The sequence below is a fragment of the Phaethon aethereus genome (assembly GCF_964289735.1).
Source record: "Phaethon aethereus genome assembly, chromosome: Z".
NCBI classification, from domain to species: domain Eukaryota; kingdom Metazoa; phylum Chordata; class Aves; order Phaethontiformes; family Phaethontidae; genus Phaethon; species Phaethon aethereus.
This window is the reverse complement of record NC_138577.1, coordinates 12,158,489-12,175,352: the sequence shown is the minus strand read 5'-3', so window position 1 is coordinate 12,175,352 and position 16,864 is coordinate 12,158,489. Positions and strand designations below refer to the sequence as shown.

At 42.1% G+C, this 16,864-nt stretch overlaps 1 protein-coding gene across 1 annotated transcript in view; it reads right to left on the bottom strand.

Moving 5' to 3' along the window:
- Positions 1 to 16,864, bottom strand: part of LOC309415350 (protein unc-13 homolog B-like) — a gene marked incomplete at both ends in the record, with an annotated part of 220,582 nt that overhangs the window by 170,918 nt on the left and 32,800 nt on the right. The window contains 3 exons of the mRNA XM_082012849.1: positions 3,118 to 3,188; positions 11,710 to 11,833; positions 12,827 to 12,944. Coding sequence (XP_081868975.1) covers positions 3,118 to 3,188; positions 11,710 to 11,833; positions 12,827 to 12,944 — 313 coding nt within the window. The remainder of the gene's footprint in view (positions 1 to 3,117; positions 3,189 to 11,709; positions 11,834 to 12,826; positions 12,945 to 16,864) is intronic.

Genomic DNA, 16,864 nt, shown 5'->3' with positions numbered 1-16,864 from the left:
AAAAAAAAGTAACACAGACCAATAAGAAAGCAAATGGCAACTTAACGAAACAGCCTTCAGAGTACAGCATGCCACACAACAGAAAAACAACATCCCTGGTAGTTTCAAAGCATTAAATATTCTCCTTAATACCCATATTCAAACACACTCCCAGAAATCTCCTCTTTTTTCATGCCAAAACCAGGTGTTAAAAAGCACACAGCTGGTTAAGGTGCAGTTTGCTTTTCTACAAGCACAGGCCCTATTCTCAGTTGTAAAACCTCAAATTAGACATCTAAAAGATCTGATTCTTCACACACAATGTCACTGTGATGGAGAGCTCAGAACTGAATATAAGCCTGTTTATGTTTAGACACTCAAGCATGGCTTCAACAGTTCAAAAATCATGAGAGGTCACGGCAGCACTGCAATGGGGGATTGAAGTGGTTAGACAATTAGTGTGCCCAGCAGGGCAGCAACACAATGTTTGCAACACTTACAAACTCTCCTGTGATCCACAGCACATCTAAAGTGAAGAATTTTTCATCTCATTTAATACTAAATTAGAGAACATAAGAGATATTTCAATTAGCCGACTTGGACTTTTTACAAAGCTGTTGGTTACAGCATCAAAGCATTCCCTAGGGGAATGCCAGTGGTTTTATTTTGTAATTCTCCTCTGTCTTGTATTACACAGAAATATGAGAAAATTAGACTGTTCTCAGTATTTTGCTCAATTGTCTTTGCTAGGAAAAAACCCAGATCTGATGACAAAGGAAGTGGCAACCTTAGCAACCTGGTGCTGCAATCTGTGCAAAAGAGAGCCACCAGCCAGCCTCTCCTTGGATTTGGTACGGATTAATGACCTGTTCATTACATGGAAGGTGACAACCTTCAGACTTCTGCTGTGACTATCTTCTGATCTGTGCTATTTAAAACGCACAAGTGATCCTGAAGGGTGGTTAGTCTTCCCATCAGCAAACTGCCAACTCACTGAGTTAATCAGAATTGTGAAAACAAGAGCTGCTGGATCTCACAGCACTGACTGGTTGACAAAGTGGTGAAAGGAATTCTGTGGATGAGCAATTTCAGCAGCACAGAGCAGCAATAGGTTCTGTATTATTATACTTAGATATCAAAAAATGGCAGTAGTTTGTTCTTTTCAAAGCATCAGCGCAACAGCTATCAGCAGTACCAAAAAGAAAACTGAAGATTAAGTGTTTTGCAGGAATAAAGACTGGAAAGCGTTTTTATGACACCACATAAACTCCAAATGAACCTGCTTCTTGAATACTGCTGTGCAGATTTAGTCTATTCATCCATTGTCTCAGAGATAGCTAAACTTAACACACAGAAAAGATGATAAAGACACAAAGTTGTCCTGTATTAAATACCAGTACGCAGACTAGGACTCTGCAGCCCAAAAGCCACGCAAGAAGGTGAGGTCTGTAAAGCTGAGTGGCACAGAGTGGGTGAATGAGGATCAGTCATTCAATTTCTTCAAATTAACCTGCCTCCAGCTGGTTTCACAACATAAGGTTTGTTTGCTCAGAGCAAATAAGATATTTCTTCAGGCAATGCACAATTAAGGCACTGAATTCCTTTGCTACAACATAACTGACCTAGGTGCATTCAAAAGGCAACTGACATCCACAGAAGAAAAATCCACTGAGTATTGTTAAACACAAAGATACTGCCTCTGGCCCTGGAAGTTCCTGACCTACAAGTAGCTGCAAATTAGAGGAATATGCAAGGAAGAGATCATCCCACTATGAGTCACTGTCAAACATGGGACAAGATGAACCTTAGGTCAGACCCTGCACAGGTGTCTTACATTTTTTTAATTTTCTCACGGGTGACAGGGTAACATCCATAATAAATTTGAGATCATTAGGTCATAAATCAGAGGCATGATTTTGTTACTAGTATTGGATAAAAGCATGCACTTAGCATACAGATGGATGGCATTCCAGGGAAAGCGGAGTCTCACCAAGCTCAGGATATCTTTCACTAAGTACCAGCTCAGTGAAGCACTAGAGGGCACCTATGCTTCACTGAAGTACCTGGCACAGACTGCTGCTACAGTCCACAGGAGCAGGGAGGTACCACAGCAGTATCACTGACAGGCCAAACCACAAACTGAGCTTTTTGTGAACTCCAAGAGGTTCTCAAACTTCCAGGAAGGCAAGAGAGGTTGCCCTCAAGCAGTTATGTTTTTATCCACTCAAATATTGGTCTGTTCTCAGTCAAAAAGAAAACCCACCTTATTTTTCTTCAAACCAAATGACTCTCAAAGAGCAGAAAAGAATCAATGAAAGATCCCAGAATAAAAACCTTCCTAAAGTCACAGGCAGAACATTTTGCAAGTTATCTTGCTATGAAAAGAGACCTATCAAGAGTTTAAGCAAGCACTATGTTCCTACTCAATGACGTGGGCATTGACATGTAAGTGGTTTGTTGGGTTTTTTTTAATGCTAAACTTCTGGTACAAGCATTAATATGTCCAATCTTATTTTGGAAACATTGTGGAAACAGTATGAACTGTAAAGAAAAGTCTTCATTACGTAACAGCCTCTCAAAACAAAAAAGTAACTTTTAGTTTATAGCTGTTTAGCCAAGCACACACTACAAAAAACAGGAAACCAAAGCCATAGCTGGCAGGTATTGCAATACAAGATTCATATAAACTGAGTCATTAACAGCTGGATTAGGATAAAAGCTAACAGCTCCAACAGTCCTCAGTTCCAAAAAAGATTCAGTATCTTGCTTTGCCTTCTTCCCAGAAACAGCCAACTGAAAAAATGTCCTTTTTGACTTGATTTCACAAATGAAGAGAATCTACTACAGCTTGTCAAAAGCAGTTTCCTCCTCTTCTGAGGTAAAGCATGGTATTACCTTTCCTTTGAGTGTATGCACATCAGTAAAACAGTTCTGACTATTCAAGCATTTCCAGCATGCGGAAGAATGTTCCTCTCCTTAACACTAACAGTACACTTAGAACAGTTCTGTAAACAGTTCATGGAAGAGTTGTAAATGATGAACATTTACTAGTTACCTCAATGACAGGTGTCCAACACAAAGAATAAAAGCAAGTTACAGCATTCAGGGTTACATTCATTTTTCAGTTTAGATATTTACCTCATCATCTCCAAGTGAATTTATTTGTTCTAATTTTCTGGTCCAGTATCTGGCCTCTTCTTCAGGGATATCTATACCAAAAGAGTAAGTCACACCACCTTATTAACCAGATAAATTTGCATTTATCATCCGTAGCATTAAAACAGGGAGTGTATTTCAAGACCACACCACAAAAAAACACACGTAAGTTTGAAGTAAAAGGACTGTCTTATGTTAGCACTAAGATGGAAAATAAACATTGTAAATAGTAACACAGTTCAAGGGTTTACATTGCTTTGTTGTTTAAAGCTGATTAACCAAATTCACACTGCACAAAGGTAGGAAAGAGTAAGACAGACTGGTTCAGATTTAATTCAAGTATTAGTTTTATGAAGAGCCATTTCACAATTATATTAATACACTTGCTATATGCTTGATAACACATAGCAAGAACAAGAGCCTCTTCTGGAGGCTTTTATAACCTCGGTAGAACAAGGGCTGCCTTTGAATAGCACATCTTTCTTACATACCCGGTGTAACACAAATTAAATACCAAAAAAGAAATAGTCTCTTTTTTTCCTTTGCAGGCAATAAGCCGAATCTTTTGAGGTAATGAACAATTTTATAGGCAGTCATATTCACATGAGAGCACGTTCCTATTTTTGCACCACACTGCAACTTCATTGTGAAATGAATCACAACACCACTTTTACCTTCTAGAAGATTTACCAGGTTGATGACTGACAGCAAGTAGCAAGCATATCACCTTTATTTTGGCAATTATTTTCTATTTCACACTTTGAAGTAATATAATGTCCTAATGGTTTGAAGGGAACACAGAGTTCTGCCACTCAAAATTTCATCTCTCAAAGTGCACCCTTAGAGGTGTGGATGAACTGCTGTGGAAAGCTTAACAGAGGCAAGTTAGGTACAAACCATGCTTACGGAACTGAGCAAGAGGTGCACAGCACTAAAGGAAATAACCCACTGAACGAAAAAGCATCAGTCAGGCTCTCAATACAGGAGAATTAGGTAAATTATTTGGGGATGGGGGCATGTAAAATCACGGGAAAGAGGGGAAAAAAATTTTGGGTGTGGGTTGTATTTTTTTTTTTAATCACTCATCATCCCTCTGACTGTAATGACTTCTGAAATTTGGCTATTCATGGCTCGAAACTGCACCACGCAGAAACTTCAGAGCTCACACTGGAAGGAAGTGGAGGCACTGCTCCAGCTAGAAACCACCAACCCTGCAAGCTGACAAATGAGTATAATACCAGTTCAGCTAGTTTTCCCATCTCTTGTAACTCTTCACACTCTCAAGTGCCTCATTAGAAGGCAAGAAGTTTACATCTAACAAGTTTGTTTTCCCGCAATGAACTGTACCCCATGAACACAGCCACAATGATATGCTAAGCTATGCGTTGGCAAGAGTGGGAGAAGTAGGCTGGTATGGTCTTCTGATGAAAAGGTGTTCTGAAAGTTACATCCACTCTCGTTCCTGAAAGAAACAAGACCTATGATGCTTTCAGAAAGGACCAAATATTGCTTTCTTCTTATACTGAAAGGGGATATCTGTCCTACATGTGCCCTCTTTCATCCACACAAACCATCATCTTATGAAGCCAGTGACCCCAAAACATCTGGACATAATAGTGGCCAGTGTACTAGAACATGAACCACTTTCAACAAGAACAAGGAACATACCAGATTTAGTGGAATTTGAAGTTTCAGAAGTAGGTATTTCCTTGGACTACGAATTAATGTCTACACCTTTGTAACAAAAAAAACACTGTAGTTTTATGCAGCTGGTCTCACCCAGACAAAGGGGATAAAACAGGCCCCACTTGAGAAAGTTTTAGGGAACTGGAAACTTAGTACCTGGCTCTAGAAAACCTGCATTAAGTAGAAAAAAGACAACCTATTTCTCCTCGCTTGAAGGGAGGCCACAGTAATTTATTTTAATCATAATACATAGAGCTAGTTGCTCTTTCTGATGTACAGTACATTGCTTTGATGTTACATGCTATTAGAAAATAAGGTAAGAGAAATATCAGAGAGTCTTCCATAACTGCAGGAGTTGTAGAAAAACATACATGTTTTTGATCATCAGGGCTGTGGATCACAGCTGCACAGATTTATTAGATTAGATCTGCACAAATTGGGGATGGCAAACAAAGGAAATCTGTACTGAATTGATCTAGAAAGAAGACATCAATTAACTGAAGGGTTATCAGCATACAACCTGATAAGATTTAGGAGGACAAACTCCAACAAGGACCTGAAGCAATCCAAACCTTAAAGCAAAGCCTATGGAATTTTGTCTTTGAAAGCCATTGCTTCTGTAAAAGATGAAGAAAAACTCATGAGCTGAGAACTAAAGGTTAGAGTCAAAACAACTCAATTCTGGAGCATGAAATCAAGACCAAAAACATCTAGGAGGGATGAAGCAATGGATTACCATTAACACTGCAGAAACTGCAGTTGTCTCAGGGTAGGCTTCAATGCTTTCCCATAGACCACGGTCTACTAGCGTGCCAGGCATGAAGGAGCACCATGTGTCTCTTGGATTTCTTGTCCCTATCTTGTATCCAAGGTGCCCATTTCATAAATGGAGCTAACAGATTTTTAGTGCAGGATTGCTGCTATTCTATTGAAACACCTTCACAGTGTTTCACACAAGTCAGAGATAAAAATCCGCTACTGTCTAGATACTGGCTGTTTTAAGGACATCTTCTTGATCTTAGAGAAACTCTTGTCATCAATGCTAGCAGCAGTACAGTTACTGCACAGCAAACATTAAACATGAAGCAACAGGCCTATCAACTTAAATAAAGATACCTGCTCAGAAATAGAAATTCTGAAATAGAATTCTCAATTTTTTGAGGAAGCAGTTTATAACTATTGCTTAGTTTCACCATCTATTTGTGCCTTGTCTCAGCTGTTTGTTGAAGCTGGTTCTTTCAAATGCAGGGAATGGAACTCTCTAGTGCAGAGATCTGAGACTGACTGCTTGCAAGGCCACGTCCACTGGCCAACTCCTACATCACTGCTCAGCTTTGATTACAAGCGCAAGTTACTCCACTACATTAACTTTTGCTTACAAGATAAGAAGCTGAACTAGTCCAAACAGAGGCCAACTGATGCCAGCTCAGTACTCCATTGACATCATGCTTGGTAAATAAGAGGAGCAAGACCATATGTCAGTGAAACAAAACTGCTGAACAAGAACTGAGAGATGGACAGATACGTTCACCAGCTTTTGGGAGTTCTTAATTAGAAATGTTGCAAGCTTTACTGTCCTTGATCCTACTGCTGTCTTCAGCTGGAAGCTGAAGACCCTGTCTTCTCTGGACTCCTGGTGTCAGGGAGCAATGCAGTCTGGTTGCTCCCTAACGGAAGAGAGGCAAGGGAGATCCCATGTCTGGCAGGGCAAGGGACTTGCCAGCCAGGGCCCTGTCCTACAGCACTTGAGCAAGGTGAGAAGGGCAGGCCCAGAGATCACAGCTGGGTTCAACCAGGAGCTCAGATAGGCAAGCAGGTCCATGGTGACAAGGCAGGTCTAACGTCAAGCCAGGAATTAAGTGCACACCTGGGTTTGGACCTATGGGGTCCGTAAGCAGGCACAGACATGGTTATGGTTGAGGTGGGGGATCAGTAACTCCCACAGCATCACTCAGGAGTGAAAGCTTCAGAGATGAGCTGAGGAGGGACTCACAGGCCCAAGAGCATGGGCTGTGGGTGGAGGTCCCAGGTGAGGCTGCTCAGAGCAATAAAGACTTATCAGCACAGCCAAGGCCCTGACACCTAGATGCACTGCACTGCCATGGAAACGGGGACACAGCAGTACAGAGACTTATCAGACTGAGGAAGGAATTAGAGGAGAATTTGCTGCATCTATACAGACCACTTCACTCACAGTTAGACCCTCTCAGGTACCTAAAGATGACAGTATTCCTGCTTAGAGATCTCTAGCTTGGCAGTAACCAGGAGTTTCAGCCCTAAAGCTTTTCTTCACCTTAGGCTTGGTGGCCCTTGCTGTAGTCCTTGCACATCAACTTGTGCAACCTGAGTTTTTCCCCAGTAGCAAGTCCTGGGCTGGGGCATACCCCAGGTCAGCATGAGTGAGAACAAGTTTTGGAAGTAAAAGTGATACCCCCTTTCTCCCCACTTTCCTACAAGCCTTCACCTGGCTTCCTCTCTTCCCAGCCCCAATTTCTTCCCTTTCCAGAGGTACACGAATCTTCACAAGTTCTCACTGAAATAACTTTGCAGAGCTGAGCATTTCTCTCTCTGTATAGTTCCCAAGACAATAAAACAACAAAGCACATTTACTCCACCTGATGGCTGGACTCAGATCAGCATGCTCCCAATTGGGAGTGGTGAGAACACTAAAAGCATTTTCACTCCAATTATCTGCTAGAAACAGCCTGGCACAGACGCAAATTTCTATAGTTTGGGAGCCAAAAGCATTTCTGAGTACTCCAGCTTGTGTAGAGGATGCCACATAGCCACTGCACTTCTAAAAACAGGGGACTGAGTAAAATTGCTTTTAAACAGCACAAGTTTACAATTGAAAAGCAGCACCTTGGAAAGTCTGTGCCAGCACACATTCACTACATCAAGATAACAACAGCAAGACTGTCTTCTCCCTACCAGCAAATTTTCTAAACCAAGAAGAAAAGCTGCCTGCCTACTTGATATGTCTGTCTTGTTCCTGAAAAGAAACAGGTATCATCAGTGGAGAAAGCTGCTCCAGCTTGTCTTCGCCAACAACCACTTCCTCCCACCAAGAAGGCAGCTTATTGCCATTTTTAAAAGACTACCAAGCATAACAATGTTTTGCACCCTAGGGGTTAATATCAACTCTCACTAACACTTCACATTTCAAATGCTCACGTTTTGCTGCACTTTTATAGAAAAGGATTTTCAGTCATTCTGTTTCTGCAAGATTGAACATTTAAGAACATAGGGCTGGCAAAAAACGTTAGATGACAGTCTTGTCCCCAGCGCTGCAGTCCATCACACACAGATGCTCACTGCAGAAAGGCTCAGAGATCTCTCCCATGTACACCACAGGCTAATGTCACACTAATAACGCTACTGAACACAAAGCAAGAGCTGCATCTGGAACATGCAATGGGACACACTGAGGAAGTATCAAGGCCACCGTAGACGTTCTTTGTCCCATTAGAAATCTGGGCATTAACAAATGGATGACCTCAGGAAAGGTTATTTTATACCACCAGGAGCAAAGACTACAGCTCTCACCTGCCTCTGTTAGGAAATTGCTTCCCAACTCCAAGCCTGGTAAACACTTAAAAACAACTTTGTATGGGAGGGGAAAAAAAAAAAAAACACCACAAAAAAACCTCTAAGTTGCCTTCATCACGTATTACCACTAGCAGCATCAGCATGTTTTGCATTTATTGCAGCTTTAGCTGTTGCCAGTCTCCAGAGTACCAGAAGAAGACATACCAGAGAGGAAGAATCCTAAATATATCAGGTGGAAGGAGAGGCAGCAAACTAATCCAGGATAAATATAGTGCAAACAACAAGACAGTTTCTAAACCTCTTTGCATATGCAATCATGTTTTACACCAAGGACTTCAGCTTTTCTTGTTTTAAGATTTGTTTATTTTCTCTTACAATCCCTTAAAAATGTCTCAAGCTCCACCTAACTACAATGAAACATTTTAAATACACAGATCGAGTAACCTGGAGTACTGCATCCATGTGTATCGTCTAACCTAAATGAAACTGAGCAGCCAGAAGTGATAGAAAAAGCACAGAAGCACAGCCACACAGAAGAACACACTATTTTGTTAAAGCTCTTGTCCCAGACAGCTGTATTTTACCAGACTTGGAAAGCAGCACATGCTGTACATGTGTACACATATCGTTCCAGTTCTCATGTATCTACAATAGCCAGGAGATCTTCACCTGGGAAACAAAACGTGATACACAATGTTCCTAAGTGTCACTGCAAACATGGTGTTATTAAAACATTACCTCTACAGCAACAGAGCTGCTGACTTAAGAAGTTCCACAGCAAATCAATGATCCATTTAGTTCTCTGCGTAGGTTTAAAGCAGCAGTTCTCAGCTCATATGACAACATGGTCTTAACACGTGGGGCACTACAAGTCCCTACAGCTACCCTTCACTTAGAGGGACCTGCATATCCACTGGGAGAGATGCAGAGGCAGTGCTGTGAGCTGAGCTACCTCCACGCATCCCTCCAAGTCTCGCAGTACTGCAAGGGCAGGGAGATGGAGCCTAATCCACCTTGCAGGGTCCTTCTCTATCCTAGAGGTGACAGCAGGAGAAGTTCAGTCATGGTGTGAAGCGAAGCACGGCTAGAGAAGGGATATGGGTAGATGCTAGCTCCTAGAGAAATATCCCACACTTGTGGTGCCTACCACTCTTCAACCTGTTTCTGACCTTATCATGGCAGGACAGACTGAAAATGGAGAAGATCCAAGAAAAACTGCAGCACTCTTCAAGTGAAGAGCAGCAGAATCCTTGAAAGAGCTAACTGATGCACCCATTTTTCCTGGACATTATGAAATACTGGACAGGGAGACAACTTCTCACACTCTAAAATAAAAACCCTTCAATACAGCAGTGGAGAGTTCCTGTTATTTCAGTATTTAGCATAGGAAGCAAAGGAATAAGTAATAGATGTGCTTTAAATGATCAATTGTGTCAGAAACAGAAGAGTCACAAAAAGCTTGTTATTCACTTAATGTTTTCAGTTTTCTGCAGGAAATCCTATTTCTCAGAATTCTATATTCTGTAGAACATCATATGTTTTAAAATAGTAGTTAAAAAAACAAAACAACAACCAAAAAAAAAAACCCCACCCCAAGAGAGTCCTGTGTTTTGAGCATAGTAGTAGGGAGAAAACACACTATTACCTGAAATATTTCTTATTTTTTAAATCCAGGTGCTTTGACACATAATGGTTTAAAGGGAGTCTGTTTTCCTACACTTGAGAAAAAAAATTAAAAAAAAAAAAAAAAAATCACAAAATGTAATGCAGTCCAAAACATGAACTGCAGAAGAAAGCAAATTCTCTTTTGGATACTCTCTGAATACATAGAACTTCATTTTGTTTTAAAGCAGAGACAGTGAAGCACTATGTCAGAATGAATTTAGATGCAAAGGTAGCAACTACAAGCCTTGCCTTCAGATACGTTTGCTGTGTTCTCTCTCTCCCAAAAGCCTAAACATTGCCCCAATGAACCAATGTTTCATCTCACAAGGAAATCAAGTGAGTTGTTCCTCTTCTTACATAACAAGTAATTTAAGTAATAAACTTCCCACTGACAGGGTGACAGCAGTGAATCACCAGGACATTTTCAGGAGGAAGAGGGATGGCTCCAGACCAACGTTAAGACAGCTTAGTTGTCAAGAGAGCTGAGATGTCAGATACCTCTTCCCCTTTACACACTGAACTGTCATTAAAAAGCATTGCCTATTACATCGATAAAACACTGCGCTCACCCCGAATTGCACCATCCAGACTCAAAACAGTATATGCACTCAAAACAGTACACCCAGCTTAGCTCCCAGAGCGCAAGATATAAATTATACCTACTTTCGTGCTGCAGGGCCAAAGCCTGCATCCTCCCTTGCACAGGAAGGGAAATATGAGACTGATAGATGACCTAACTTTTTTTCCACAACAGATGGCCAATCCTGACAGTTGCTGGCCAAATGCCAGTGGGTGCACAAATGCTCCACCAGTGCTTAGAGCATGATACAATGCTCATATTGCCAGGGGCTTGGCAGCAAAAAAAAAGCAACAGGCAGAAGGGGAGAGATGAGCCTTGCAATGACACACAACTTTGAAACACTTCAATGCCCAATGCAGAAAAAAAATAGCAGGAACCCCAAAAACATCATTGCTGTTCATGGTCCCAAAAGTCAGCTAAGAGCTGTAAAGAGAAGCTATGTAAGCCTTGGATGCATTCTGGCTAAGGCCTTACTTCTGGGGTTTATTTGTTTTGTTTTTAAAGTAAAATAAAACTAAACCCCACACACACACAACTTTACTTGAGATTGGTTTGCTCCCATTAGCTACTTTTCCACATTCTGTACTTTTCAACCCCAAGTAATTGCCAGAAAGGCAGTTCTTATAACACCAAGTTATTTATATACTCTGCTAATGATAATGTTCAGGAGTACTGAGCATTAATGTTTCACTAACTGAACTGCATGATTCTACCAGGGTTTAAGTGCACCTACCACAGAACAGCTCTAACAACGCACTTGACCTCTTCTAGAGCCAAATTTGTCTAGATACAAAGAAATTAATGATCCCTGCTCAGGAACAAAATGTCTGACTGCACAATCCTGAAATAGCATTAACAGTTTCTTAAACTGCTGCTAGTCTAAATATTCCAGCACTCGGAGACCTTCAAATCTTCCCTATTTATTCTGATCTTGTTAAAAAGAAGCCAAATAAGAAAAGAACACCAGCAATTTGATCTGCACTGAGCTGTTTGAACTGAACTGAGAATGAGCACAACTTCATTATAAAACTCAAGTTGCTCCCCAACACTTTCTTTCCATCAGCACACTGGGTAAACTACTGAAATGCACTCACCAAAAGGTAATTCAAATCTTGTGTCCAGCAAAATTTTATGAGGAGTTGGGTTTTTGGTTCCACAGATTTCATCATGTTTCATTACAACTTCTGCCTCCAGCGTAGACCACTCCCCAGGACCCTCCTGTGAATCACAAGCCACAGGTGAAGTTTCAAGTCTGGCAGGTCCTTATTCAGCGACTCTCACACATTTGCTAAGGTAAAAGACTCCAGGAAGAGCCTAACAGTATTATCATGGCCTGGTACCCAATTTTAACATCAAATGACATCTATTCAGCACATGCTGGCAGCTGTTCTTCCAAATCTCAAAGGCTTTTACCAAGACAAGCAGCAAACACCTCCTAGCAGAACTACTGCCTTCTAAGTAGAACTGCAAAAGTAAGCCCTCAAAAGGCATGCACCAAGGAGTACCTGGACAGCCAGAGGAACTGAGCATCAGCTAGACTTCATGGCCACACTGCTGGCCATCCCCATTCTTTTTGTTTTATGGAAAATATAAGCTCGCTCGCTCTTCCTGCTCAAATTCAATAATCTTTTAAATAAATGCCCTGAAATTTGAGGCAAAAAACCAAGTATGTCCTGCTTAAGCTACAAGAACTGCCAAATTCAGTAATTAGGGCAGTTACAGACATTAGCACATCCCAGTTCCTAGTTTTTTCAATTCATATTAGAACTACTAGACACCCTCTAACATTGCAACCAGAAACTTTAAGATGACATAGACATGCTCTGGGTCTACCTCAAAGGCCAGCTTGTATATTATGAGGGCACCCTCTGTCTTTAGAAGGAACTCATAAAAATTGGAGCACTGGACTAAACAGTCAGTCCTTAAAACTTCAGACACTTGTCAATTCTACATGTTCCTTAACAGATTAAGCCCTGTTTTTTGAGTTTATGTGAGTGAAATGAGACCGAAGACCCCTATGTAAGCTCAGTTTTGGTCTCACTGTTGGCAGCCTCCTTGAAAAACAAAAACAACAAAACAGCTCTCTCCCCTCACCCAGCCCTCCTGACTTTGCAAGTGGAACTTTTGCAGAAGGCTGCACCAGGCCAGGTTTGTAACATGTTAATTATCAACATCGGTACTACCAAAATAAAGCTTCTGTGTCAGCTTAACCTCATCAGATTGGTGAATGGCCTTCAGAGCAATCCACACAGTCCCAACCAGAGTGTCCCAGATCAGTCCTTTGTTCCATACTTCAACAATTAGGCCCAGGTCCAGCCGACTGATCTCACTGCAAGAAAAGATAGCACAGGTGAGAAAAAAGCAGAATAGAATCTATTCTGTTTTAGGTTCTGCATTACCACCATGATTATACCAATGAACTCTTTCCACAGAGTTGCGTCAAGCTACAGAACGCTCCTGGAAGCATGTGGTCAAGGTGGCTTATACCCACAGGGAACACTAGTTTCTAATGACTGATTTCACACAGTTTAATGCTAACTACACAAAGATTGCAAACTAAAACCCTGAACTATATTATGCATGGACTGCCAGTTGGAAAGTTGTCTTTGAAGCTATGTACACAGGAGGAGGAAGTTTTTCTTGGGCCAAAACCTAGAGGTGCGCTGTTCTTTGTCATCAGGCACCCCATTTCTAACAAAGTGTGTGTCTCCTTTTCCTTGGCAGCACAGTAACATAAGCGTACTCTGGCAGGTCCAAACATGTCAATACCTGTCTGTAAGCGGAGCTGCCACATGCCAAAAGTAACAGTCCCAAGCCCAGCATAGCTGCATCAGCAGCACTACCTATTGCTCACGCCCGCGTTGCACCGCTTCTGCTCCAGCACTAGCTTCTTCCCCTGCGTGACACTACAAGGCCATGTGAATCACTGGCAGCAAGCGGAAATGCAGCCACATGACTACTGAGTGCCAAGTTCTTGGAAATACTTATCTGCGGGTTTTCATGAACACCCTCACTCTCAGTGAGGAAAGGGTGCACCTAAAATTCACTTCTTCCCAATGCTTCATAGTATTTATGCTTCCCTCTTCCATGCTGCTTTATAACATGCCTACTTAAGAACAGCCTAACGCACGCACAGCCTGAATGCTGGTAAAAACAACAAAGTAGAGAAGAACCCTGAGTGGTCTGTTGATACACTATTGAACTGTCTCACACTTATCATGAAGAAAAGCTATTGTTCCTACTTCTCTGAGCTTGGGACTTGCCCCTAGTGCAACCGCTAATCCACAAAAGTACGTAACTTGTACACAGAGTGCTGCTGCCTGCTGTCCTCCTGTCCAAGTGTATCCAACATTAAGTTTATCAAGGGAATTTAAAAGCACATCAGTTGCTAATTTCTACAGACTGCCATCACAGCCAAAAAAAAAAAGAACTGCCGCAAAGCAGTTCAAGCATCTATTTGAGCTTTGCCCCAGAGACTTCTTATAACTTTAAAAGAGAATATTGCACCTACAAGGTTCAAGACAAACCCTACAGCTACAGCAAAACACATTAATATCTATTTTAAATGCAAGTGCTTCTGTTCTTGTTTAAAGACAGAGAAATTAAGGTCAGAAGTGTCCAGTACTTGGGTGACTCAGTCTACATAGTTCAAAATCAAGCTATTACACAGGCTTATTATGAGTTTACTGCTAGCATCTTGAAATTGAGTCTCCAGCTCCCTCTGTTTGGATATGGCTACTGAATACAGCCAAGCTAATAACTAGCCACCTGCACCATCACTGCTCTGCCCTCTTGGAAGATGATATTTGTCTGATTGCACAAACTTGCACTAACAGCAGAAACAGCTGGTTTTCTGCTGGCTGGACTAGTGTGAGGCCAGAAGAGGAAGGGAAGGAAGAAGTATTTTATTTCCAGGCACTCTGGAAAACCACATTCTTTGCTTCAACATACATTGACAGAGCAAGACATTGATCATAAGACACCGAATGGGCTTCCGTACAGAACTCCACAGGACAGGTCACCAGATAAGAATAATAAAAAAAATATTTTCAGTACAGTGGCTTTGATTGCCTTCATGTCTCCCTTTCTCCACCTTCTGGTTAGATGCAGAATGGCTTCAAAGAACAAAAGAGGTGAGACTGGAGTTTGATGTCTCTCCTCCTCCACATACACATTGAATTTAAATGAAAGACATTTCTAACAACTTCAACATCCATTTAATCATCATGTTCTAAACAACGGTTTGCACTTTCAATCAAGAGGTGCTTGCTGCAAATATGCAGTCCTTTTAAAGGTGCTTCAAAATTAGAAGATGTCCCCAAAAAAGACATTAAAGCGCTTTACTGGTCTGGTAAATAAGCAAATCTCAAACATCCCCCAAGTCCCAAATTCTGAAGTGTTATGTCTCACACGGAGTTTGGAAGCAAAAACAACACACACAGATAGAAAGCATTTTCTTGTTTGTAGTCTCTCCTTCTTCTATGCTTCATAAAAAAAGTAAACACAGACAGTAAAAGCATCCTTCCCTCAGGGAGAAACTACTGTGTTCAGAAGCCTTTTCCAACTCCAGAAAGAAAAAGAGCAAACCAGTGAATAGCAGTATTGGAATATCAGTGCTATTTCTCCTGGGACAACTTAATGTACACAGGATCATGCAAAACACATTCCCTGCCACGTGTAATATTTTTGTTATAAAGAAACATCAGAAAAACTGTGCTGTTGCCTGGCTAAAGCAGGGACAATAACAGTAAGGTAGGTCAGCTAATATTCTGCTTTCATGTCCCCTAGCAACTAATTACAGAGCAGTACAGTGACCTTACACAGCAGGCTACCTAAGCTCCCAGCTGGTATCTGAGAGCAGTTCCAGGAGCTGCTTGAGGGAAAGGAGGAGGAGCAACCATGAAAGCCATCATCCAATACAAACAAGTGCCATTCTTAAATCACTGATGAGTAGCCTCCTTTGTAGCTGGCCACATTTAAAGCTAGTTCCTGTCCATGGGTTGAACACAAATCACAGGAAGAATGAGTTAGAAGTTTGGGTATGGGCATGTGATTTGGCAGACAGGTGCAATTCCCTGCCCCAATCTTACCCCAGTCCTGCATGGTTTATGTCAGTGATAGCCACAGCCTCTGTCTGACCAGGAACTGCAGAGTCCAGAAGATGGTGATGCTCAGGAGCACACGTGTTTCACCAGATGACAAAGGATAGGCTCCAGCCTCTCCATGCAGAAGCACACACCTCATGTGCTGCTCCAAAAGCAGAGTACCACAAAAAAGGGGGGATGGGAGCACAGCTATGATGGCAACGCTACTGACCCAGGTGAACTCCTCAACCAGAGGCAAAAGTTTCCCACTTGCAGCAGAGGAGAACCAACTGCTGCTGGACTGGTAAACATACTCACAAAATCCCATGTGGGTCTCTTGCTAGAAATACTGTGTAAACACCTCAGACCCACTCAAAAACAGCAGCACTAGCTTTGACTCCACCAGATGAACACAACAACATTCCCCACACAACAGCAGTCCATGCCAAGTTCAGGGAAAAGCACCTGGAGTCCAGGATTTAGTTAGTTTACTTTGTCTTACAAAGCTATGGATACAGAAGCAGATGCAATATATCAATGAGCCATTCATCCATCAGCAAAAAAAAAACCCCACACCATCCTAAAAGATACCTGGCTATGTGTCAGGACCATGAGGACCAGAGCAAATCAGAGGTGCCAACTGGTTCTGCTGCTCATGGCAGGGACTGGCAGCCCCCAAAGCTGCAGCAGGGGAGCTGGAAAACACATTTACAGGCACCAGGGCAATGGCACAAAACACCAAGACACAGATCCTGCACTCAGCTAACCAGGATCAGGCATGTTGAGGCCCTTGAGTGCACTACCAACAGCCCTTAATTGCCCTGGCCAGCCTCACCAGTGGCCTCCACCCACAGCCTCTTCCAGGGGTATGGCCCAGGAGCTCTATTTAAACTCAGCTATGGGCCTTCAGTCCTTGCCTAAGCTATGTTGTAGATGTGCTTGTCTCCAGCTTAGCTGCAGCTGTGCCCATGCACCACATCAATCCAGACCAAATCCACAGACTGTCTTCCCAGCTCAACCTCAGACTTGCCTCGTCACGATGGACCTGACCGGCAATTGGACTGTGTCTGACCATGATTGTTGTTACCAGACACAGCCCAGAGCCTCACTTGCTAACATGCACTCCCAGCTTGACCTAGGACTTGCCTCATTACTACGAACTTGT